Source organism: Melozone crissalis, unplaced genomic scaffold, assembly GCF_028551555.1.
Source record: "Melozone crissalis strain CALT ecotype California unplaced genomic scaffold, PUWL_Pcris_2 ptg000005l_1, whole genome shotgun sequence".
Taxonomy (NCBI): Eukaryota; Metazoa; Chordata; class Aves; order Passeriformes; family Passerellidae; genus Melozone; species Melozone crissalis.
The window spans coordinates 60,167,481-60,192,345 of record NW_026535783.1 but is presented as its reverse complement, the minus strand read 5'-3'; the positions used below and the strand labels follow the sequence as shown (position 1 = coordinate 60,192,345).

At 38.4% G+C, this 24,865-nt stretch overlaps 1 protein-coding gene across 2 annotated transcripts in view; it reads left to right on the top strand.

Annotated features, from left to right (window-relative positions):
- The window catches only part of PARP8 (poly(ADP-ribose) polymerase family member 8), a 121,416-nt gene that overhangs the window by 70,219 nt on the left and 26,332 nt on the right, over window positions 1-24,865 (top strand). The window contains exons 8-16 of one of the 2 annotated variants that reach the window (XM_054281882.1): window positions 1,539-1,599; window positions 2,643-2,733; window positions 5,586-5,652; window positions 6,925-7,050; window positions 7,570-7,674; window positions 9,232-9,796; window positions 12,118-12,171; window positions 12,275-12,370; window positions 24,539-24,631. In XM_054281882.1, coding sequence (XP_054137857.1) covers window positions 1,539-1,599; window positions 2,643-2,733; window positions 5,586-5,652; window positions 6,925-7,050; window positions 7,570-7,674; window positions 9,232-9,796; window positions 12,118-12,171; window positions 12,275-12,370; window positions 24,539-24,631 — 1,258 coding nt within the window. The remainder of the gene's footprint in view (window positions 1-1,538; window positions 1,600-2,642; window positions 2,734-5,585; window positions 5,653-6,924; window positions 7,051-7,569; window positions 7,675-9,231; window positions 9,797-12,117; window positions 12,172-12,274; window positions 12,371-24,538; window positions 24,632-24,865) is intronic. The other variant, XM_054281891.1, reaches the window with a different exon arrangement.

Sequence of the window (24,865 nt, the reverse complement as noted above, 5' to 3'; positions counted from 1 at the left end):
TTATTCATTCTTCACTAGTCTTTCTATTCCATTAGTTTAACCATTCCTCAGTTTTGTTTATAAAACTTTTCTTGTTTACAGCCTTTTGAATCTCAGTTTTCTGAGTAACACCAGCCTGCATTCGTAAAAAATTACTTAAGATACCATAACAATGTTTGGATCTTCTGGAAAGTGAACAAAAATGATGCCACTGATGGGTAGGGTAGTGGCTAAGCCAGTTAGTAGGCTTCCCTGGAGGGCTTCCCTGGAGAGCTTCCCTGTTTCAAAGCCAGGTTTTCAGTGAGCTGTAGGTCACCTCTGGGTGAGGTGACGCTGGAGCAACCAGCCCTGAAGGTGGCTGGGAAGTCTCCTGTAATACAGGAGGTCCTGTCCTGCTGTTCACCTGCCCTGTGTGTGCAATGTGTGGGCAGACCTGATCCAGAGAGTGATCTTGGGTTTTCCCTGACCAGAGAGAACCATTGGGTTACTGAATTTTGGTGGAAGGGGCTCCCTTCATCAAACTGTGCAAGAGCTCAAGGGATTTCGAGCGCAAACTCAGCCCTGCCACAGCCGAGGGGTCACTTTGGTAGGAAACAGTTACATTTTACTGTTTCAAAACTGCCTTATTGACTGATTTATGCACAACTGCTGCTGCTCTGCACTTTGTCAAGTTTAATACATAAGCATGAAAGTCGCTGTGACAAGAAGCAGAGAGATGGAGTTTTAAAGTTAAAAACATCCTAGTGTCTGGAAGCTAATCTGTGAAAATTTGAGAGATAGTACTTTTACAACATTGCCCACTTAAGTAATGTAAATGAAAAGGAAAACAGATTTTTGTTTAAGTGCATGAATAAGTATTTTCTAGCTCTGTTTTTCAGAAGACTTCAAGTACGCTGGGGAAGGGCAGTCAGAGTGAGTCAGAAAATAAGAGACAGAAAAGTTGCAGTTTAAATGTAAGATTGCAGATGGCAATGAAATACCTTTTAAATCTGAATCTTGCAATACTACACATAACAGGTTAAAAAGGTAACCATTGCCTGGAGCACATTACGGGGCAGTCTTTATTTTTGACAAACAAATGCTTGAATGTATGAAGCAATCCCCCAGGTGTATCATGCCATCCTCTAGGCTCTGTTGTAGTTTTCTACAGTGGTTTATCTGAAGCCTCTTCTTAGGTTACTGGCTGTTAACCCAAAATAGTTTTGAAAATTTACAAGGGTTTTCTTGTGTCATAAATGGGAGTAGCATGTGACTATTAGTTTTTCTTTGTTTATCTGCACAATAAGTGAGACAGAAATACATAACAGCAATAGAGAGATATTTTGGAGGAATCAGTGGAAAAGCAAGCCTGTTTAAGCAAGATCCTCTGAAAAAAGCTTTTAAGTGCAGGAGATGGTCACCCACTGAGAATATTGATCCAATCTATGTAAATGTGTATTTTATAACTATTCTGATTTTACAGATAAGATAACCCTTTATAAAATCTTCCATGTTGTAAGTACTCCTGGATTGAGGAGTATCTTAAAGAGCTCTAATGTAATGTAATTATTTCCTTTCAGGGAATATGGAGCCATTGATGATGTAGATATTGATCTACATATTGATGTTAGCTTCCTTGATGTAAGTAATCTGATCACAGAATTACATAATGAACATTAATACCCATTTAATTTCGCTACACATCAGACTCTCTAGACAACCACTGATACTGTCCCTTTTTTTGGGAGACTTGATCTTCACAAGTGGGTGTCACATTATTGATTGATACACGGCGGAAAGGTTTTCTTCCCTTTTATGACCACATTGTTAAAATGCAGTGTTAGGCTTTTATTTGCCATGTGTGTATTTCCTTCCAAACATTTTTTGTGAATGGTAAATGTTTTAATAAATATGAATGAAACACCATTATTTTTATGTTAACCTAGGCATGAGTCAGGAGGAAGCACTTCTTACACTCCTGAAGGGAGGAGGACTCTATCAGAAGTGCCCCTGTACAGTGATTAGAGCAAGGGTTGACTGGCAAAGGGACAGTAGTGCTGTTTCTTGGCTGGCAACGTGGCTTCTCTAGCTGTTGTGCTGTCATTCAGCTTCACACCTCCTCACCTCATCTGTGCAGCAACTTGCTGGCCTCTATATAAAGAACAAAAATGATAACTTTTAAGGTCATCGTTAGCTTCTGCACAGATATGTCTTATTTTCAGGCCCACACAGCACATAAGACAGTTACTGAGCCTTACTAAATTTTTAAGAAAATCTGATCATAGCTTGAATTATTTAGACCAGTTTTAAGGAGCTAAAGTTTCATTAGCCCTTAATTATGGGGCTAGTGTCTGTTCTTTTTGGCTCCTTTGCTTCTCAGCTTTGAAGCAGTACCTGTTGGTAAATGGGAGTGTCGCTGCCTGTACGTGCAGTGTTGTGTATAAACCTCTGCTTGGTTTAAATGAGCTCAGCCAAGAAGTGGAGTAGTCTGACTCTGCTCTTCGGGGGGTGTTGACGTGCCATAATTTGTCCTGAGTCTGATGTGTTAGGTTGGAGTAGATGCTAAACAACTGGGTGAATGGATGGATGGTGTTTATTTAGCAACCCTAAGGCAGACTGACAAAAAGCAGTAGTTCCTCACAATGGCTAATGATGTCTGTTGTTTTCTTTTTGTCTTACACTAGGAGGAGATTGCTGTGGCCTGGGATGTAATTCGCACAGAGCCTATAATAGTGCGACTGCACTGCTCACTTACACAGTACCTAAATGGTCCAGGTTGGTCAATTTTGTGTTATTCTTGTGCCTTGAGTGGTGTCCAGTTTTGCTTTGAGCCATGGGGCAGACACTTACTACCACCAGATCTTTGACCCTGCTTGTGCTCGCTTCGACTGCTGAGAGGAGTCCTATTGATTTGAAATTAGGCTTATGTGTATTTGCGTGGCTGGGCCCTTCCTAGTGACACAGGCATCTAATTTAAAGTTTCATAGGTTGATTTTGGGAACTTGTTTTCCTGATATCCTTTGAGATGCAACTGCTTCCCCTAGGAACCAGGGTTAAGCAGTAAAGATTGAGAGTTTCTAATACGTGATTTCCTCAATTTTGAGATAAAACATCATCTGCACCGATGAGATATGACTGGTAATGAAGACATACACAGACCTGTGCAGCACATTAACGTGCCCTTCTTCATGCAGCTTTAAAGAGTCAGGCCATGGTAATTGCCCTTCCAGCTTCTGGTTTCTACATAAGTATGCGAACTCTGGAAATCTTCAGATTTGAAAGAATTTTTAAGTGAGTAAAGTTTCCTCTTTAGAGAAAAATGGTCAAGCTCATGAAGAATCAACTGGTTTTGAAGATTTGGAAGCATTCATATACGAGAGTGAGCTCCAGATATTTTTTTACAGTGCAAGTCAGACTCAGTTTGGATAATAACTTGCCCCCCCTCGGAGACTTGCAGTGCAGGCTGTCAGTTCATGCTTTTATCTGTGGGAGAATTCTGCCTCTGGAAAATGAATAGATATTTCCAGTCCTGTTTAGCAAAATCCGTCCCAATGAGCTTTTTCTATAGGATATGTTGTCCAAAAATTCTAACTATAAGCTATATTCTGTTCATTCAAATAAGCATTTCATTATACCAATCTTTTTTTTTCCCCTTGACTGTGGTCTTTTTGTCTGTGGTTTATTACTTCAATCATTTTTGTTAATATAGAGATCTTAAAGTATGCATTTGCGATAGCAGGAAGCCCTGTTAGTGTTCAGAACATTCCTATCAAAATGTAATTTAAAAAATAAAGATGTACAGCAAATATGAGAAGGTGAAGTGTATAGAGCAGCGTGCAGTGAGAAATGAGGAGTAACAAGAATATCTATTCTGCATCACTGACAAGGTTAAGGGGGCAAGCGTAGTTCCCAGTGCTGCAGCTGGCTGCTTGTGGGAGTGCCGGAGTTCTGAGAAAGGCAGGAGCAGAGCCACAGGCAAGAGCTTTGCTGACGTTGGCTTTATGAGCTCAGCTGCTGTTGCAGCCATGTCTCTTTATTTACTAGCAAAGCACAGTGAGATCCACCGTCTTTTGTGTTAATTATGTGACTTCCTCTTCTGTTTTCTTGAGAATACAGAGCCAGAATTTTGTGCTGTATCTCTTTCTGCTGTACAAGGTTCTATTGATTGAGAAACTGGAACACAGTACCTTGCAAGGCGCAGTGGGGGATATGAGCACCACCCTGTAGCTGTGTAATGTACTGATTTTAGGTGGCTCTTCTAGTTAATAGCTTTTCTCAGCAGTGTCTGCGTGGGCAGCTTGTCCCTCATGCCTTAGAAACCTGCCTTAGAGAGGATGAATCAGCCAGTGGAGGTATTGGCATGTCTCATCTGATTGTGGAGTCTAGACAAAAATTTTGGTCTAGATGTCAGATTTTAAGATTGTTGATTGTAGGTGTAATAATATTTAAAGTATTCCCCATCCCCCCAGCCCCCTGTAGAGTGTCTGAAATTTGGCAATCCAGAGATATTGCTATACTTAATGAAATCATTCATCCCTTTTGAAAAAAATCATTGGTTTGTTTTTAAAAGATGAGTTTATGTTTGATATTATTTGAATAATAACATTAGAGGAGAGGAACTACTGACCCTTGAACTAAGTTAAATTGCATGGCAAACTTAGATATATTGTATTTTATTATCAAATTTAATCTATTAAAGCAAAACTAAAGTGCAACTTGGATATTCTGAATAAAATTCTGCTGAATGGTCAGAATAGTACCAAAATATTGATTTTCCATTTCTAATAAAATTTGAACAAACTCCAAATTTTTGTTTTAATTTCTTTTTTATTTTACCTTGGTCATTATCACCTTACGCGTTACAAAATATGCAGTTTGTTTGTGCTTGTAATATGCTTTGGTTGTTGTCCTGCCTTGAGGCCCTGTGGCTCTCAACAAGTACTGGCTTCCATCTGCCACTTCTATCTAGCAAATGTTATTGAAGGACTTTAGTAATGCCACTAGCTAATTGCTGTCCTTTACCCTGAACGTTTGCCATTTCTGACATGAATATGGATATACCAGTGTTAGGACAGGCCTTGAGGACATTTCAGGGTAATCCTTAGCCACTGGAATTCACATATTAGGCACTTATATGATGGTTTTTGATCTTGTATTAAAACACCCTCAAAAACAAAAGCCAGATACAAATGAATTCAGTTTCAGTCTGGACTTTCTTTGTAGCCACAGGAATTCTGCTGCGTATAGACTACTTACTTGGGAAAAAAGTTTAAAATATTGGGTGAGATGAACTGCCAGTCCGTATACATTTAATCTGATGTGCTGCTTGCCACTTGCATAGTGTATATGTATAAAACGACATATTTTTGTAAATAAAAGGAGCGGGAAGAGATACATTTGGGAGGATTCCATGTGTAAAATTGTAAATTATATTGGCTGAGGTTTCAAAAAGGACCATTCCTTTCTTAATATGCTTAGATGACATGTCCACCCTTGCCATTGCTTCAACTTAATTGTCTGTAGTCAAGCTCCACAAAGAAGAGGGTCCTTAAATAAGACTTACATGGTCACCAGTTTGTCATTACTGCTATAAGTTAATGTATCAACAAAATATCCTTTTTCCCTAGTGCCAACTGTGGATGTATTTCAGATTTCTACTAAGGAAAGATTTGGGCTGGGACATCAGCTGAAAAAGTAAGTCTAGAAAAGTACAAACCAATGTTTATAGGCAAATATTGCACTCTTTTAGTTACTGGAGCATGTCAAGTAGAATTAAATTCTTATCGTCAGGTCTGTTTTTGGATCAAAGTACTTGAAGTTGTTTATCTTTAAATAAAAGTCAATATTTGCCGTACTGAGTTTGGATTTGACAGCTGTTGATGAGAACCTGATTACTTGCCAGGGTTTTCTGTCACTTTGGTACCTTTTAGGAGGTAAGCTATAAAAGGTATAAAGACCATATCTGGGAATGTTCAGTTTCATGTTTCTGCTTAGATGGTGAAGCCTCTGGAACAGGAGTCTTTTTGAGCCCCATGCATACCCTGAGGGGGCTATGCTTTCATGGTTGCCTCTAGGATATACCACAGAAATTAGGCCATCCCTGTTTTGAGTACAAGGTGGCAGGATAGTCCAAAAACCTGGCAGTTTCATGTGGTCATAGTACAACTCTTTTTAATACAATTTTGCTGAGTCATCTCTTTGCATATGCTTTTATACATGTGATAAATTCTTAAGTATATAGGCTTTAGTATCTCACCATTACAACGCTAAGAAACCCCTGAGGGGGAAAGAAATCCTGTTTAGTGTTTTAAGAAATTCAGTGCAGCATTTTCATATTCTTACAAATGAAGCAAGTTATTAAAATCTCTATGGTACATGACTTTGAAGAAAAAAAAAAAAAAGAAATGCTCCCTCAAAATGTTCTCTTAAAATGTTTTGCTGTTTACCCTGTCTGTGATTTTTGCACCAGGTAATTACTAAAGGTTCCCATGTGACTTTTTCAAGAACATAGCTGCACAGTTCACAACTGAGCAGGAGTAAAAATTCCTGTGAGCTCAGTGGTCCCTCATGGCTATGGCAATGGGATATTTCTTTTTGTCACCAAATTCAGCCCTGTAGCTGGATTTGATGCCCTTGACTCAGTTTGTCTCTAGACCTCCATGATAGGAATAGTCTGCATAAGTTTTGCAGTTGCAGTGGTTCTTTACACAGACTGTATTCTCATTAGGAGTCCCATATTAAATTAGTTCTATGTGGAAAAAAAAAAAGCTTTTTGAGGATCTGGGGCACCCAATCACTAGTCTAACTAACACTGTTAGTGTTCTGCCACATAGATGAAGGAAAATTCCAGCTGTAGAGTGAGAGCACTGCGTTGTCACCTGCATGGTGACTACTGGGACCATAGTGTTAAAATGAGTATGTCCTGGCTGGGATAAGAAAACCTTTCTTTTCTGTCTTAATTTGCAGAATCATGCAGACATTTGTTACACAACAGTGGAAGAACAGTAAAGAAAAATCTAACTGTACGCACAATAAGAAGGTGTCTGACAAAAAGGTGAAATCCCCTCTGCACATCTTTTCTACATTGCGCAGGTAATAGCAAGAAAAATGGGCTGTTATTACCATAAACTGTTCAAAATCCACAGAAGACTTCACAAGGTGAAATCTTGACTTTTCTCCACAGAGAAGTTCTCTATTTATATCTTACCTCATGGGTTTCCTGTCCTTGCATTGCATCACATCAGGAGTGAACTAGGTACTGTTGCAGCTTCTAAGATTATTAGAAGCCAGAGCATTTCAGTGCCCTGTTATCTGAAACAGCCATGTAACAACTGGAACTGGAAATAAGTAATTTTATTTTAACTTGTGCTGGAATTTTTATTTTTACTTGAATAGCAAGAATAAAAATACAAGTCATACATATGTATAGCATATGTTATGTATATTTTAAAAAACTTTGTTTTTCCAGCTCTTCTTTATACAGCAGTTTGTATATTTAGTTTTTTTTTAAACTGGAATGATCATAATTGAAAGAATGATTTTTAAAGATGCTGAGCACCCTCCCCTCTCCAGTATTTGACTACATTAATGTTTTCCACTTCTGAAATGCAGGCACAGAATTTCAAAGAGAAAAGGCATTAGAAAGCGTAAGAAAGAGTTTATGAATAGTTTGAATGAATTTGAATTTAATACGATTTCTGCCAGTTGCTCATACTCGTAAGTATATGTAGAATCAGGCTCTGATTTTACCTCTTTCAGGGTTGTGACTATTTACTCTAGTGTGTTTTCCTGATTGTGGAGGGTTGACAGATCACCCCTTCAATTCAGTTACTGAATTTGAATCGAATGCTTCTTTGAATATTCCTTCTTCTTGATGAATTTTACCGTTCCGAATTCAGAGTATGAAAAACAGATAGAATAGAGCAATTGCTCAGATTGAAAAAGGAGGGAATGCCCAAAGTGACAAAACATTGTTTGCACAAAGGTAGAGGAGGAAAGTGTTTTGAGTAGAAGTCTTTTTCATTCCCTACCAACCAACACACCACTGCCAAGCACAGGCTGTAGCTTGGGGCTTGTTTTTATTCAGAATACAAAATCAGCTCATTCTTTTTCCTCTTGATTTGGGAGCTTAAGTCTAGAGACTTCAGACTTGGCTCAGCCCAAGCGCAGGGATCCTCTCTGTCCCATCTGAGTGGGCCAGCTGCTTACAGTGAATCAGCAGCCGCCACCTGCATCCTCCACTGTCAGCACTTGCTAACAGGGTGGGGAAGTGTGCCAGCCTCTCCCCTTGGGTTTTGACTTCTCTATTTGATGCAAAAAAAACCCACCAAAACCCCCCACCCAAAAAAAAAACCCAAAAAAAAACCAACCAAAAACACACCCAGCAAAAGAAACAAACAAAAAAAAGACCCAAAGAAAAGCAAAACAAAACAAACAACAACAACAAAAAAACCAAAACAAAGAAAAAACCTCCTAAGATTGGTGTTGCTTATAAAACATAGGAAAATGATTCAGCATACCTGTTACAGGTTCTTTGCAAGGACAGGGGAATGTGAACCTTACAGAAATGTGACAGTTTGTGTGAATGCTGTTTCATTAAAACCTTTTGTTCTTTACTTCCTGCATTTGTAATTTAGGTCTCTCACATTCTCATTTCTGGTGGTACAGGTGTAGAATTTGTCTATAACCAGAAAGAAGGGTAAATTTGTCTTTCACAAAGTGCCCAGATTATTAGGATGGTTTTAAAATAATAATAATACTTTTCATCTGAATTAAGTTTAATGTCTCCAAGTTTCACTGGTACTTCATTGTATCTTCCATTGGATCTGAACATAGAATTTCTTATGCTGCTTCCAGAATACAATAACTTTCATGGGATCATGCTGTGATCATTACATAGAAAATACAGATTTTGATAAGGAAAATCTGTTATAAGAGGTGGATTTCATTTTGAAGATAATTTCCTGAATAATTGGTTTGTTTTGAGACACAGAAGACCTTACAAAAAGCTGTAAGGTCACAGATCTAACTTCTACTTGAATAGTTGATTGTCTTTTTGATTGATGAGCTCATGTGTAAATAGGAGTAAGTTGTTTGTTTTGATATTGGAAGATGTTTTATATACATTTTTTTATTAAAAGTCTGGGTTGCATTTATCACTAGTGAAACATATAAACCCAGGTGACACTTAGAAGTCTTAACATTTGTGTGATCTTCCTTGATTTGCCCAGGATTTTCATTATTCTCCAACTTTTCCATGTTCTTTATGCTAAGGTCGCCAAGTTATCCTCCACCTGGCTGTGGTAAAAATAAATCAAAACTGAAGTCAGAACAGGACGGCATCTCCAAGACCCACAAACTACTGAGAAGGACTTGCTCTAGCACAGTGAAGGCGGAGGATGTGTGTGCCACAAAATCCCACCGAACCTTTGGCCGCTCGTTGTCGAGTGACCCGAGGGCTGAACAGACAATGGCTCTCAGATCGCACAAACTGCTGAGCCGTGCTTGCTCTGCAGCTGTCAAGCAGGAGGAGTGCATCTCTTTAAAGCCCCATAAGGTGTTAAATAGGTCGTGCTCTGGGGATCCTCGATGTGAGCACAACAGCACCTTGAAGCCCCACAAACTTTTAAGCAGATCCTACTCCAGTAACCTTAGAATGGAAGAATTGGATGGGTTGAAGAACCACAAGTTGCTCAGCAAGACTTACTCCAATGCCCCTAAATCATCCAAAATGGAGCCTTTCAAGGAGTCCACCATGGCAGAGAGCAGGAGGCTCTCTCTTACCTCAGGGCTTATTGGTATCTTAACACCATCCTCATCATCACCTTCACAAGCTGCTGTGCGTAATATTTTTTTTGTATTTTGCTCATTTTCCTCCTATTATTTTCCAAGTGTGCTATTATGCTTTTTGTGTGAAGGCACTAATACTTAGGATATATGATAGCGACTATATTAGATATACTTGGAGACAAGAGCAATGAAGTCAGCTTTTTAAGGAGGATTCAAACAGCTGTGCATACACTTACACTTAAGTTACAAAATCAGAATCTGCTGGGGTCAGGACAGAGATTTTATGTGTCATGTTGAAATGCAGCTCAACGCACAGCTGTTGGCCATGGGAAAAATTCAGTCACCCACTTCTTCCCTGCATACTTCCTGCAGGAAGAAGGGAGAGTGTGCGCTGCTGTGCTGCAGAATTATGCTGGTTGCAGAGCAGAGGACTTTTATCATTTCCCTGCTTGTTTCATGAGGGAAACAACTGTCCATTAGATGGTTTGAGTGCCACGTCACCTCTCCTTCTAGTCTTTGCACCTGCCATCATCATCATCATCACCATCATACTGGAATGAGCTCAGTCATGGTTCCACTCACCTCTTGCACATTTGTGATTTGTGAAGGGTTAAACTTAGACCTTCAAATGTGCTGGGGGACACTGGAGGCCATGCAAGGAACTGGGCCCATGCTCGTCCTCTTATTTTCCTCAGAGACAAGATCAATTGGGAAAACAAAGGGCAGCATATACTCTTGCATTTAAGAAAGACCTTTCAAAATTGATTATTCTACCTATACCTCTTCAAAGATGGCTTTTTACTTTAGAAGGAGGAGTGGGTTTGTTTGCAGCCTTTCAAGGCAACAGCCTGTTTTTTGTGTTTGATGTGGGGAGAAGTGTTTAGAAAATAGTTCTCTCTACTCCTTTTGCCTGGTGGTACCTTGGAAGCTGATTCTTCCTTCAGATGCCATACATACATTTAAAATAGGGCATTCTAAATAATGAAATTACATTGAATGTGCTATATTTCATGGTAATTTAGTTTAGTAAGCTTTAAGCTGTACTCTTCAGATCTAAAGTCAGGGATACACTTTCATAAGATCATTTATATGTATGCTGTGTGGTTGATTTATGTGATGTGCACAGCAAAATTAATTTAAGATGAGCCATCAGACTTCATTCTTGTTGCAGTTTAGAGATGCAGTTTTTTTCTGGTTCAGCAGAGAATGTATTACCGTAACAAGACTTTTCTCTCCTGACATTGATAGGAAAAGTCCCTTTGATTTTTTAAGATAATGAAAAGCTGACCAGGTTTCATTACTGATGCTATCACCTGATAAAGAAAAAAGGCAAGCCCTGTTTGGCAGCCTATAAAAACTACCCATAATTTATTGCTTCAATGCACTTACTTTGAGAGGAGATCATCACATACATGGTCAGATGTAGTTTGACTTTAGTGGAAGGGCATCAAGAGTCTTATTTCACATTTTATATGCAGGCATCAGATATATGGGTCACCTAGGTGCCTAGCTGCAATTTGAAGTCAGTTGAATGTAGGAGTGATGAATTAAGATACTGAGTTCCCTTCAATTCTCAGCTAAAATGTGAGTCTCATATATGAATACAAGGAGGATTGTTTCCCAGAAGAAAAATGAAAAAGCAGTTAAGCAATTAAACAGTAGAAAAATGAAAGGAAATAACCCTATTTAAAAAAACCTGCCAAAACACTGTAAGTGGAGCTGATGTAACTCTGTTCAAAACAATGTTTGATTGAAATAGGTGTCATTTATAGATAGATGCCTCCACAATAGATGCCTCCCTTCTGGAGGGAAGTCTGAACCTTACTGACTCTTGTTAACAGGATAACAGAAGTTACTTCTAATTTATGTTGTTGTGTGCTGAAAGAAAAATGATTTGCGTAGTATCTGAGCATAAAGATCTGTTAGTGCAGTGTTGCAGAAGTGAGACCTTAGTACATATAAAATAAAAAGGTTTTCAGCCTTACTGAGAGTTACAGAAGTCTTTCAAGCCTTAACATACAGCCCATATTTGGATAGGCAGTACGCAGTGAAAACGCAATGGAAGTTGCCAAACTTTAGTTTATTAGGATGGAGTGAAGGCACTGGTGTTTTTATTTGAGATTAAAGTTTCTCAGGTGGTGAGACACAAATCTTCATTAGATTTAAGAACTAGAAAGGAATACTAGAAACCTACGCCATACTCAGTAAACAGTAAAAGGATTGATTATTTGTAATGCCTGGTTCACAAGTGAGAGATCTCTTTAGACGCAAATTGTTTACATATTTACATGCAAAAACTTACAGATGCTTTTACCATTCCCTTATAATTAGTCTGCCAACACTGAAATTCCCTCAACTTTTTCCTTGCAGCAAAATTATGGTGCAAAATGCATTCCAGTGCGAGACCGTGGCTTTCTTGTGCAGGTAGGATGTCATATCCTATTCATATATGAAACACTGTGGAGCATGAGCTGACTGTTAATTATTTTTAAGCAGATGCTGTTATTCTCATTTTCATTGTTCTCAGACTATTGAATTTGCGGAGCAGCGGATACCAGTATTGAATGAATACTGTGTGGTTTGTGATGAACCTCATGTGTTCCAGAATGGCCCTATGCTGAGGGTAAGTGGTGTGCTGGTAAAACAATGCATTTTATAGTGCCTTGAATAGCTGTGGACCATACAAACCTGTTGGAAAACCATTAAATTATTTCAGATGGTTTTCATCCTAATACTCTTCTGAGATGCAGAAATATGAAGCATATTAACTAGACTTTGCTGTAAATTTGGAAACAAAAAAAGTCTTACAAGGAAGGGAGAGAGAAATTAGGCTTGTATCATACCACTGGAGAGGCACGTATTTCACTGAACACTATTGTGCTGCAGTAGTCACAGCCAGATAACACAGAGAACTGCGTTAAAGTGTTTTTCCCAGTGCTCTGGCATTCTTCTGAAAGCTTAGGGCACCTCATCCCTGAGCTTTTATCAAGCCATGACCACGGTATTTGCATACACTGGTGTTAATGCCAGCACTCTGCAAAATTCTTCTGACCTTGTTTTGCTCACAGGCTGCTGGAATGAGCCATTCTCAAATGTGATAAAAAAGGCAGTAGAAGGAGATGTTCTCTGAAGTGCCTGATCTAGCAGTGACCCAGCCTAGGAGCACTGTTGTGGCTCAGTATGCCCAAAGTCTGGCCAGTTAGGCAGCTCTTCCTTTCATTCCTCTATGATTGGGAACAGAATTTTTGCCTGCTGATCATTGTAGCCTCTCTCATGCTGTTGGTGGAACAGTGGAAAAGAGTAAGATTGGTCATGAGGGACACGCTGCCTGGAGCTGCTGGATCAGTGCAGCTTTGTGGAAGAGTATATTAACAGAATAAGTTCTTAGTTTAGGACTGGTTTTGCAGTTTAAAATCCTCTTGTTTCACCTGCCCTTTATCCAGTAATGAAACATGAGTAACCTAAAAAGATTAAAGCCATGGAAAACTAACTCCAGTGAATAAGTGGTCTGATACAAGGCAGTTTCTCCACAGTGTGGCCAGCAGCTCTGCATAAGCTGAAGCAGACCTTGTCTATGATAGTTCCATGGAACTAAATTCATGAGGACTATTGCTCTAGCTGGTAGCAGAAGTCACCTCAGTGTCACTCCCCGTGTCACTGACTGGCACCAGGGTCAGGCATTCTGACTGCATGCAGGGTGTGCAAATGGGCTGCTTGTAGAATTCGAAAAAGCATATACATACCCAGTTAACACTGTTTAAGTAATTGGATATCCAAACCCCTATAGTTTTGGATATCCAATCAGAATTACTTTTGCCTCTTCAAGCTCATATCTATCTTTTAAAAGCAAGGCTTTCTGATAGGCTTATCAATAGCCAAAACTGATTAGAAGCCTGTAAAAATGCATCAGTTCCTCACTGTTTGTCTTTGAATACACTGCTATGTATATTACCCATGACAGAAAGAGATAAGACAAATTCAGTAATATTTGGAGAGTGATTAAAGTTTGGAAAACATAATTATTTATGTTATTGGACATAATATAATTATTATGTTATCTATTATCAAAACAAACATAATTATTAGGTTATCTATTATCTATAGGTCAAAGCAAAGAGTAGGATTTATTCTACTAAAAAGAACCAGAATGTAAAGTTATCTGGTGTAAATGAAAAAAATCTAAATTCCTTCTTTCCCATCATAAAGATTAAAATCTCTCAGAATTACTCTTTTGTATCTTCAATTTAAAGGATCATTTTATAGTTATCTGTTTTAAGAGTTTGTCAGCATTTCACAACAGAAGAAACTGCAACCATCTTTGCTTCTGAACGTATATTCATCAGTGTCTTTGAAGTAGCATAACCTGACAAGCTTGGCAAAAACGAAAGAGTGTCTTATATAACCTAGGAAAAATTAGATACCAGGGAGAAATCTAGCATACTCTGTGTATGCTTGAATGACTCAATAAGCAATATAGAGCCATTAATGAGTTTGCACTTTTGTAGAAGGTGAGAAAGGATCTCAGTGTGAATTGAGCATTAGCTTGCCCTGGAGTGTGTTAAGGAAATTTATGTTTCATTCTACTGAGAGCTCTGCTCAGGGGCAGCTTGAAGAAGTCAGTTTGTGGGGTTTATATGTACGTGCTTCAGCTGAGCACACACATACGCATACATGCATACATATATATATGTGTATATAAATAACAGGTATGAGGAGAAAGAGCATTTTCTTTTTAGCACTGCTGCCAGAGCGGATCTCAGAAATTGAGTACTTTTGTTACAAGAATGCAGCAAGCTTTCATTTAAGCCAAGGCTGCATGCAGTGTAGCTTTATTGAGGATCCCTGATCTTTGTAAGGGTTCTCTCTTTGGATACCACAGTAACCTCACCAGCTTTTGGAATGGTGGGTGCCTTGCCATGGTGTGCTTAGGAAGAGTGTCCTGATCTCCTTTTCTACATATGCCTGCATCCCAAGGGCATCACATGAAAGGCTCTCTCTGCAGCAGGTTGTGTCACAAGGCACACCACAGGCTGTGTAGTTCTGGGTCATTCACCAGTTTCCCCCATTAAAATTTAGCTCCTCCACACAGGCACACATGAGTTCTTGTCTAGGTGTGGGTACTCTTAATGGTGATTTTCCCTGCTACATTTTGGACCTTTTTTCAACAGCAAAGAAGACCTATGAAATTATCAAAGCATAATAAAGTTACTGCTTGAAAAGTTACTTTAATATGTATATAGGTTTGATTTTCTGATATTTTATGGAATTTTATGCAGTTATAAAGAAGCTGCAGAGAAATTTGATTCTCTGTTCCTCCCATATGTCAGCCTCGTGCCTTTCCGGAACTTTAGTGTAGTTTTTTAATTGTCTTAAATGCAGTTAAAAAAATTGAACAATTGCCATCACACAACAATTACAGTCTTTTAATACTGTGAAGTGCTATACCTACTCACAAACTCTTACGCTATAGTTTTTTGTGCTAGTTATTACTGACTTGGGAAATTCAGATGTCTCATCCTCACAATGGCTGAAGAAACCATCTGAAACTGAGAGATAAAGCTTTTTTCTTTCTGCAGGCTATCATTTTATCTTAGTTGTAAAGTATCTTTCAATCAATCTCTCTCAGCAAGCTTTCTTCTCAGTATTATGTTTCATTTGCCTAAATAAATTTTTCTGGGGGAGTAGTCTCGCTTTAATATCTATTTCAATTTAGGTTACTTTTTAAAAATCCTGACATCTTTTTTCCCATAAGATAACAACAAGATGACAACAAGATGTTTCATTTTGTATGGCTTTATTTAGGCACTAGATCCACATGGCAGACGTATCAGTGTGTGGAAGATTCTGTTGCAGAACAGCTGCATGACATGATTGCATATGTTTGACTTGATGATTTTACAGTGGACATCTGTCTTGGTTCAGAGCCCTCAATAATTATCTGATCATGCAAATGTTCCCTGCTGGTTCAGGGATCCTTGTTGTACATTGAAATCTTGTTTTTAGGCCTTCTTAGTCCTTTATTGAGGATAAATAAAGAGGCTGCTTTATTGGCTTACTGAAGATGAATAAGTAAGAAATTCTTATATTTCTCTTAGGAATTTCTTTACAGAGCAAAGTGAGTATCTGTGAGAATAACCAGCTTTCTTTTGAGCTCCAAGATTCCCTGAAATTCAGAAGACCAGACTTAAATACTGAGTTCCTCTGTGTACCCCACAAGTTTGTGTGTGTGGAAAACAAAACAGATTGGGTAGATGGGGTGATCTTAGTACATGCCCAAACCTAATGCCCTCATGAGGAGCTGCACCCGTATTACTGTGAAGGAGAAGAAAAAACGTTCTCTTGAATGGAAGAAGGAATCTTGGAAAGGTACTATAACACATCATGAAGTTGTACCACTCTTCTTTATAAAGGCTGATGGTCCACTGCTTCATTCCATCTGCTTAAAAAAAAACAGTAGCAAAGCAGGCAATGTTTTCCCGTAAGTATTCACACTTTCCCCAGATAAGATGGGGATGAGTGAAAGTTCTCATCATAGCATGTTTCTTTTGTACTTATTTCAAAAGCACAGTGAGATCTAAGTATTATTTGCAGTGCACCAGAAGTTATAAAAGCCAAATTGGATGTTTTGGTGGTACATAGAGTACCACCAAAATTGGAAAATTATTTGAAATCACTGCGTGGAATGATTTGCAGTTGTTCTGCAAAGCAGAAGAAAAATGCAGTGAATCCTAAGAATAAAAAATATTATTTAAGCTCTTACATAACATGGACCAATGCTATTTCATGCAGTCATTTCTAAGGATGATCAGAATCCCGCATGTTTCATTTTTCACAGAAAGGTTAAGAAACAGTTTTAAAATCATTAACAAATGTTGAGACTGCAGTCTGTACATCCAAACAACTCCCTTAACTCGTATGAAGAATCACAGTGCATCTTCCTGCAAGGCACCCTGTGCTACAGAGCTCTCAGGCGCTCTGCCATCTTCTGAAGTAGCTCCATGCTCTGTTTTGAAAAAGGGGGAAGTGAAAGGTCAGAGTTTGATGGAGGAGACACACAGAAGGCACACATGGCAAATCTACTGAAAAAAGTAAGGGTCTGGTAATTTGAATTATTAGCCTCATGTTCCCATCTTTGTTTTCAACAGAGAAGTTGTTTAGGTGAGTGAGAATGGACTATTATGTGTTTGTAATAAATGGCTAGATTTGGATTGTCTCAATAGCACTGTGAAATGCTTTTTTTCCCCTAGCATTTTCAAACAGTTCGTATTTCATTCACATCTGTGTTGTTTAAATAGTTACATAAGTTATCCTGATTTCCCTCAAACTGCAATATTAGATTAAATATTAAAAACTAACCTAGGAAAGTTGAATGACTTCCACAAAACCCATTATGAAGTACTGACAGATTCTTGCATGGGGCATGTGTCTCTAGTGAAAAATTCCTGAAACTGGAATTTGTGTCATCCCCTGCCTTACACTGGCTTTTGAAGATCTCCAAGGATGGAGACCGCACAGCCACTCTAAGCAGCCTGTTACACTACTTGAAAAGGCTTTAGGAAAAACTTATTTTAGGTTTATCTAAAATTTTGGAAAAGTTTAGATAAAGTTAGTCCTGTATGAGAGAATAAAAGTACTGACTGACCTCTAAAGGTCCTTTTCAACCATCTGATTTGGTTCATCTATCTCAAAAATGTATTTTCCAAAGCAGATTTAAGAATGTAATAAAGAAACCTAAGGATTATTTGGTTCAGTGTTAGAAGGCTATTAACTTCTTTTAATGCTGTATGAAAGTCTTCCTTTTATTATTACTAGAATATTCTGGGGAAGGACTAAGTTGCATTTTAATAATGCAACAGTTTTGCTGCTGTAACAGTAGAGAAATAAGTTGTTTAAGGAATTCAGCATGTACTTCTGTTACAAACATTTTATGTAATGAGATCACGAGTCCTTAACAAAAGTGGTTATTATATTTAAAGATCTGATTAAAAGAAGTGCAATAAAAAATGTGATATCATATTTGAAGACTGGAGTTAAGAAAATGTCAGTCCTCATTTAAAGAAGGGCAAGAAGGAGAAGATCCAGAGAACTCCACCCTCACCTTCATCTCTAGGAAGGTGATGAAGCAGCTAACCCTCAAAACCATCTCCAGGCACATCCAGGACAAGAAAATGTTCACAAAGAGTCAGCATGGTTTCCTCCTGGGAATCCATACTTGAATGACTTGGTTAAACTTGTTTGAGGAAGCGACTGGTCAGGTAGATGAGGAGAGAGCAGTGGATATTGTCTGCTTGGACGTGAATAAGGCTTTTGGCAGTGTCTGCCATAAGATCCTTTTAGAGAAGTTGTTGGTGTGGCCTAAATGAGGAGATGGTGAGGTGGGATTGTCTGGGCCTCAAGTGTGATGTTCAGGGTAAAGTTACTTAGAGGTCAGCAACTCACAGTGTACCCCAGGGATCAGCAGTGGGTCCAGTCCTGTTTAGGACCTTCATTAATCACCCAGATGATGGTGCAGAGTGTATCCTCAGAGAGTTTGCAGATGATGGAAAAAATTGAGAAGTGTGCAGTACTCCTGGGCAATGGGCACCATTCAGGGGGACCTCAACAGGCTGGGGCAGTGGGATGCCAGGAATATCATGCAGTTCAACAAGGAGAAGTGCAAAGTCCTGGAGCTGGTGAGGAGCAAACCCAGGCACCCATGTATGCTGAGGGCCACCCAGCTGAAAGCAACTTGGCTTGGGCAGGAAAGGACACCAGCTTGGACAGGAGAAAGCAATGGGCACTTGTGGTATGGAAGGCTGCTGGTGTTCTGGGCTACACTGAACAGTAGGATTGTCTGTGTGTGTGGAGGGATGTGGTGCTGCCCCTGCACACAGCCCTGGTGAGGCCACACTGTGCCTGCTCTGTGCTCCTGAGCACAAGACAGGGACAGTGCTACTGGAGAAAGCCCAGTGAAGGGTCACTAAGATGATTAAAGGGGCTGGAGCACATCACATAGCAGGAAAGGCTGAGAGCCTGGAAGAGAGGAGGCACAGAAGGGATCTTACTAATGTCTGTAAATATTTGAATGAAGGGAGCAAAAAGGACGGGGCCAGGCCCTTTAGGGTGGTGTTCTGTGGCATGACAAGGGGCAGAGCATATAACCTGAAACACAGGAAGTTTCAGTGGAACAAGAAACACTCCTTACCTTTTTCACCTTTTCTGAAGGTGACTGAGCATGGGAATAAGTTGTCCAGAGAGGCTGTGGAGTTCACATCCATGGAGAAATTCAAAAGCTGTCTGTTCAGGGCAGCTGGCTCCAGGTGACCGTGCTTGAGCAGGGATGTTGGACTAGATGACCTGTGGAGATCCTTGCCAACCTCAATCTTTCTGTAATTCTTTGATCTTATTCAGCTTTTACATAATGTAATTTGTAAAGCTAATGTCCATCTTGCTGTTCTGTGCCTTCCCTGTTCTGTGCCTTCCCAGATTCCTCATCTGCAAATACCAAGGCCATTGACAGAACAGTGTGACTGAATGGGTTTTAAAGACCTGTGAGACAATTATACAGAACAAAATAATCTCAGAATATATTCACTAAGGTTAATAAAAGACCATCTGTGTACCAGTTTTGTTGTTTTTAGGAAAGAAGTTTCTGTAGAGTGCCATCTTGTGTTGAAAGCTCAGACTGAGACCTCCTTTGAACAAAGAAAGGATTAGTAAAAAAAATCAACAAAATTAAGTATTACAACTGGTTTCTTTGAAATTTGTACCCTGGTGCATACATTTCTGCTGTTTAATGTTTTTCCCATCAAGTATGAACAGTAAAATACCATTAAGTAATATTTGAAATACCTGTTCATATTATTTAGCTGTAAAAGTAAGTGCAGTCCTGTAATTCTGATATATTTCTTCCATTAATAAGCTTAAATTTTTTAAATGTTTTTCATCCCAAAGTGCTCCCAGTTATGTTTTATTTACCATGGGTGAAATCTTGACCTTGGAGGATTCTTGTTGACTTGAAGAGGTCTTGGATTTCTCTGTGCTTTGAATACAAGGGTCTTAGATGCTACTGAAAACACAGGAGCATTGAGTATACTGATTAATCATGGGAAATTTCTTGAACAGAGTAAACATCACTGAACTGTGGAGAAAAGTGTAGGTGTACAAAAATGTTTAGTCAGACTGGAGTTTAGCCAAGATGCTTATGGAATTCCAAGATTTTTATGGAATAACACTGTGGTCTTTCTAATCCTTATGCCACAAAATAGGCTAGTTTTATCTCTTTATGAAAAAAAGCCTTTCCAGCTACAAACTGTATTTTAATGGAATAGATTTAAATTAATTTATATTTTACTGACAGAGTAAAATGACTGCAGTATAGCTTTTCCTGTTGCCAACAAGTTACCAAGTGCATCATGCCCATCTAGCATTCTATAAAGCTTGTTTGTGCACCATTTTTTTCTGTATCTGTGAAGTAAAAATGTATTTTTTGAAAGTGTGTAAGGTGCAGGAAAAAAACAAAAACCAAAAAGCCCAGAAAATAAAATTTAAATCACTAAATTTAAATCACTGAACAAAGCCAAACAGAACAAGTGGCATTTCTTACTCAGCTACAGACTACTCTCATCTTTCTTCAGGTTGTATCTGATCACCACTGTGGTACCTCCCATGTCTTTGAGCAGTGTGTTCCATGTAACACATGATTATTGAGAGACTATGCAGAGAGTTTACCTTACAGTAAAACTAAAACTTGGCATGGTGGAAAGTAGGAAGCAGAACAGAGATTTGAAGTTCCAATTTGTCTCCTTGTCTGTTGCTTTCATTAGGAAAAGTGGGGTGATCACTAATGGTTTCACCTTCACCATTTATTACATTTGCTGTATGTCAGGCAGTCAGCCTTGCCTGAAGCATCTCATGTTAGATCAAAAGTTTTTAGGTGTGTCAGTCATGTTACAGCCTCTTTAGTGTCTGTGTGATATCCCTGAGAACACAGGAAAGGGTGACATGTTGCTCTGAGCACAGCTGCAGCCCACATTAGAAAGTTGCTAGATCGATATAGACTATGAAACTTTCAGCTTTTTGAAATTGAAAGAATGTCTAGAAAACATTTTAGGTAGTGTATTAGTCCAGGAACCAGGATATGTCCTAGTGTGTAAGTGGTTTGTGTGTCTGCCAGTCTCAGTCACTGCAGAAAGAAACCACACTTGCGTTGTAACACGCGGGAACTCTGTGCTGCTTTCACCACAGCAGCAGTTGGGTGGGAGCTACTGATCATGCAAAGAATGGGGGTGGCTAAAGGAGAAATCTGAAGACTTCAAGCATTTAGAAGATGCTGTCTGGTTCTGGTCATTGTCTTCTGCCTCCAAGCATTTGCAGTTTCAGGTTAACGGCCCATGTCTTATTTTTTTATGTTTTTTCCCCACTGGAATAATGATCCTCATAACAGTGTTCCAGGACCCAGTGATCTTCACTTAGCTAATAGTTCTGTGAAGACCAATGGCTTTATGTTAATTTTCTAATTTCAAGAGAAAAAATAAAGTCTGTGTGAGACCCTGGTAGCTGCTCTTTCTGAGAAGAATTACAGTTGCCTTGTTCAGGAAGCAACAGAGTTCCCCAGCCAGTCAGCTCGTATCCTCAAAGTGGTTGTTGTAATCTGTGGAACTATGTGCACCTAGGATGAAACTCAAATTCAGAAGTAAATGTTTAAGTGTCTAAGCCCTGTTTTGTTGTGTATTTTCCCCTTGAAAACCATGGGAGATAGTAATCCAGGAAGAGGTGATTAATCTGCACATGTGTGGTTGTGAATTCTGCATCAGTAAGAACATATTTATTGAGTATTTCAGGTACAGACACAAAAATTCTTAGAAAGTTTAGCTTGATGAGTGTTACGTATAAATGAACTAAAGTGAGAGTATCCAAAGATGACATTGGAACAACGTAGCTTTTATAAATGTGTCAGTTCTTGTTTGTTTAGTGTGGCTGGGGATATTTCTGTATGTATGATCTGAAGTCAGAACAATACTGTTCCCATCCCAAAGTCTCACATCCTATAACAAGAGAAGAGTGGACGCCATATAAAGGGAAACACACTATCAAATATGCAAAACATTAACAGCAGAGTAGGAACATCCTTGAATCCCACTTTCCCCATAAAGCTTGTGGTTTTCTTTAAACTCTGCTTTCTAGAATTGATTTATTAACTTAGTTTTCATATGTTTTCATTGGTTCTAGCATGCACAATTGCAGGCAAAACATAAGTAAGGAAATGTAACACTGAATAGGTAAGGCAGGGTGCAACAAACAAGAGTCCCTGAAACATTTGCTTCCTAATTGCAAAGTAGTTTTTTAATTTTGTAGGGATTTAAACAATACAAATGATTGAGCTTAACTAGTGACTGGAGTAGAGGACACTGAAATGGCCATACCAATGTCTCTTGGAATACATTGCTAACATCTGTGGGAAATTTAAGTTAAAAACATCTTATCTTGATAAATTGAGACAATTCCAGAAACAGAATTCAAAAGTACTTTTAAAATGACTGTAGGGTGGGCTGAAAGGCATTCAGACTAGATAAATAAGACAGACTGTTGAAATGTCCCTTTAGCTGCAGGGTTGGGATTATTTTTCCCATTTTATTGTATTGACAGAGTACGTAGTGGACAGAAAGCTTTGCCAAAATGAGAAGAATTGTATAGATCCTAACAGAAGTATCTGTTCCATTTCAGGGCTGAAATTCTGCTGTCCTGGTTGTCGGTATATCTATAGTTGTCCAGTGTCAGCCTGAGGCAAAAAAACCCAACCATCCTCCCCCCCACAAAAAAAAACCCCAAAACCAAAACAAACGAAAAAAAGCCACCACCACCCCCCTCAAATAAAAAAAACCAAACCCCTACCATAAAGACATAAAAAATTTTCCAAAGTCAAGCATAAATGCCATATCTGTTTTCCTAACATCCTTCTCCAGATGCTCAGACACTTCTGGGATCATAACAGAGGGGCAGGAAAAAGAGAAATGGTGACAAAATGTGTGTTCCTTTACCATCATTAAGTTTCAGGATAAATTACTTTGCTGAGACTGTAAACAAAATATCAAAAATAAATATCTTCTTACAAGTTTTCTTCATGACAAGCATGGCCAAATTTAGATTGCTTAGCTATTCCAGAGTTATTCCTTGCTTTGAAATAAAGGAAGTCTGTATATTCTGTTGATTATGATAGTTGCCCCACTGAACAAATGATTTAACCATCTTCTAAATGTGAAAACCCCAAGAATAATGACGGCAGTAGATACCTCTTGTCCAGCTTGCCATGGCACAATGAATTTGATCATGTTTGGCTTCATCTGCTGCCTAATGCAATGTAACATGACAGATAAACTAAAACAAATGGGTGACATTATCAGATTTGAAATATGATAGCTCTTGTAAAGCAAATGAAGTGAGACTGTACCAGTCCAGAAGATCTGAGATGTTTATTGAGGTATTGAATCTTTGAAACACGGCAAGTGAATGTTTTAAGTTCTGCAAAGCAAGTGACTGCAAGGACAACAGTATGCTTATTACTGGCAAAGCTGTTGCCTGAAACAGAATTCAGCTAAATTTTAGGTTTTCTTTGTGTGTTTAATTAATTTTTTCATTTTTGCAAGTGCTTTGTAGAGGCAGTGGCTTGAACTTCAAAGCATAGTACTACAAATACTCTTGTACTTGTTGTGATCACTAGACTCAGAACTTTCAGTTACAAAGATGAGTTTAAGTTTCAGTGAGCTGGGATTTAATACTATGCATTCAAATAAGTAGTATCCAGGAAGTATTTTTGATTGTTTTTAGCATTGTCATAACGGCTTGTGTTTATTGGGTAGTTTTAAGGAAGGTTTTAATTCATATTTCTTTCAACTGTTTGTTCATTTTGAATACTTGCAACAATTCATGGTGTGATGTTACTTGAGCCTTTATAAAGTTGGTCTGCTAATTATCTTTCAGTAAATAATATGGAGTTGCTGTAAGGATTGCAAACAGTTAGGAAGCCCATGAAGACATGCCTATTTTCATTACCTAAAGCTGTGTTCCTATTTGTTTCTGTTTTGTTTGCCCTATGAAGGCAAAAATGTTCCATTCTCAATATGTGGTTTAGATAATGTTTTTTTATTTGTGATTACATCATTAATTACTTTTTAATAGGCAAAAGCTGGTTCAACAAGAAGGGTTTTTTTATTATTTAATACCTGAAAAAAGACTTGGAATATCTTTATTTCTTAAAATAAGTAGGCTTCAAAATAGTCTTTATGCTGTAAAAATTTAATGGATTTTCTTATAGTCTACCAATAATTTGTTAAATTGTCAAAAAACTAAAACTAACCTCTTCAAAAAATTGTTTTCCAGATCAGATTTTTATGTGTGTTCTGAACAGCAGTGTAAGAAGCTCTGAAGAATAAACCTGCTCCCATTAGCTTAATGATTAGCTCTCCATTAAGTTTAATTATGTAGGAAGTTTTCAGATAGATAGTCTTAAGAACATTTGAGTACTATGCCTGTAATTTTGGTTTTGTAACAGTGCTGGGATTTCTTTTAAATTTAGCCTCTCTGAGTACTTAGGAGTTTTAGAACTCTTCACTTTTGCTCTTCAGGTTATTAAAATGTTTCTCTAGTGTATCTTCCTCAATAATTGATATGTATTTATTATTAAAAATCAATCTTGCAGTTAAAATATGAAGAATTAGCATTAATTGTGTGGGTTTTCTTGTAGCTCATAACACGCTAAAAGGAAGAATTCAAATTAGAACAGAAGTAAAATTAACTTTCTTTCTTTGTATAGCCCACTGTTTGTGAACGGGAACTCTGTGTATTTGCTTTCCAAACATTAGGAGTGATGCACGAAGCTGCTGATGAAATTGCTACTGGGGCACAGGTAGGATTATCTGAAGTTTTCTGTAGTGTACTCAGTCCTCTCTGTCTCTTCTAGTATGTGTTTTGACTTGCATGAACCATATGAGTACTGTTTGGTAAGTATTATTTATTTGTCCACTGTTATAGCTGTAAATGCACTGGGTTTATGCACAGTGTATTCAAATAGTACTAATGAGGTGTTTCCATTGTTTTGCTTCCTTGTAATTAGAGTAACTGTGGTTTTGTGCCCTGTTGT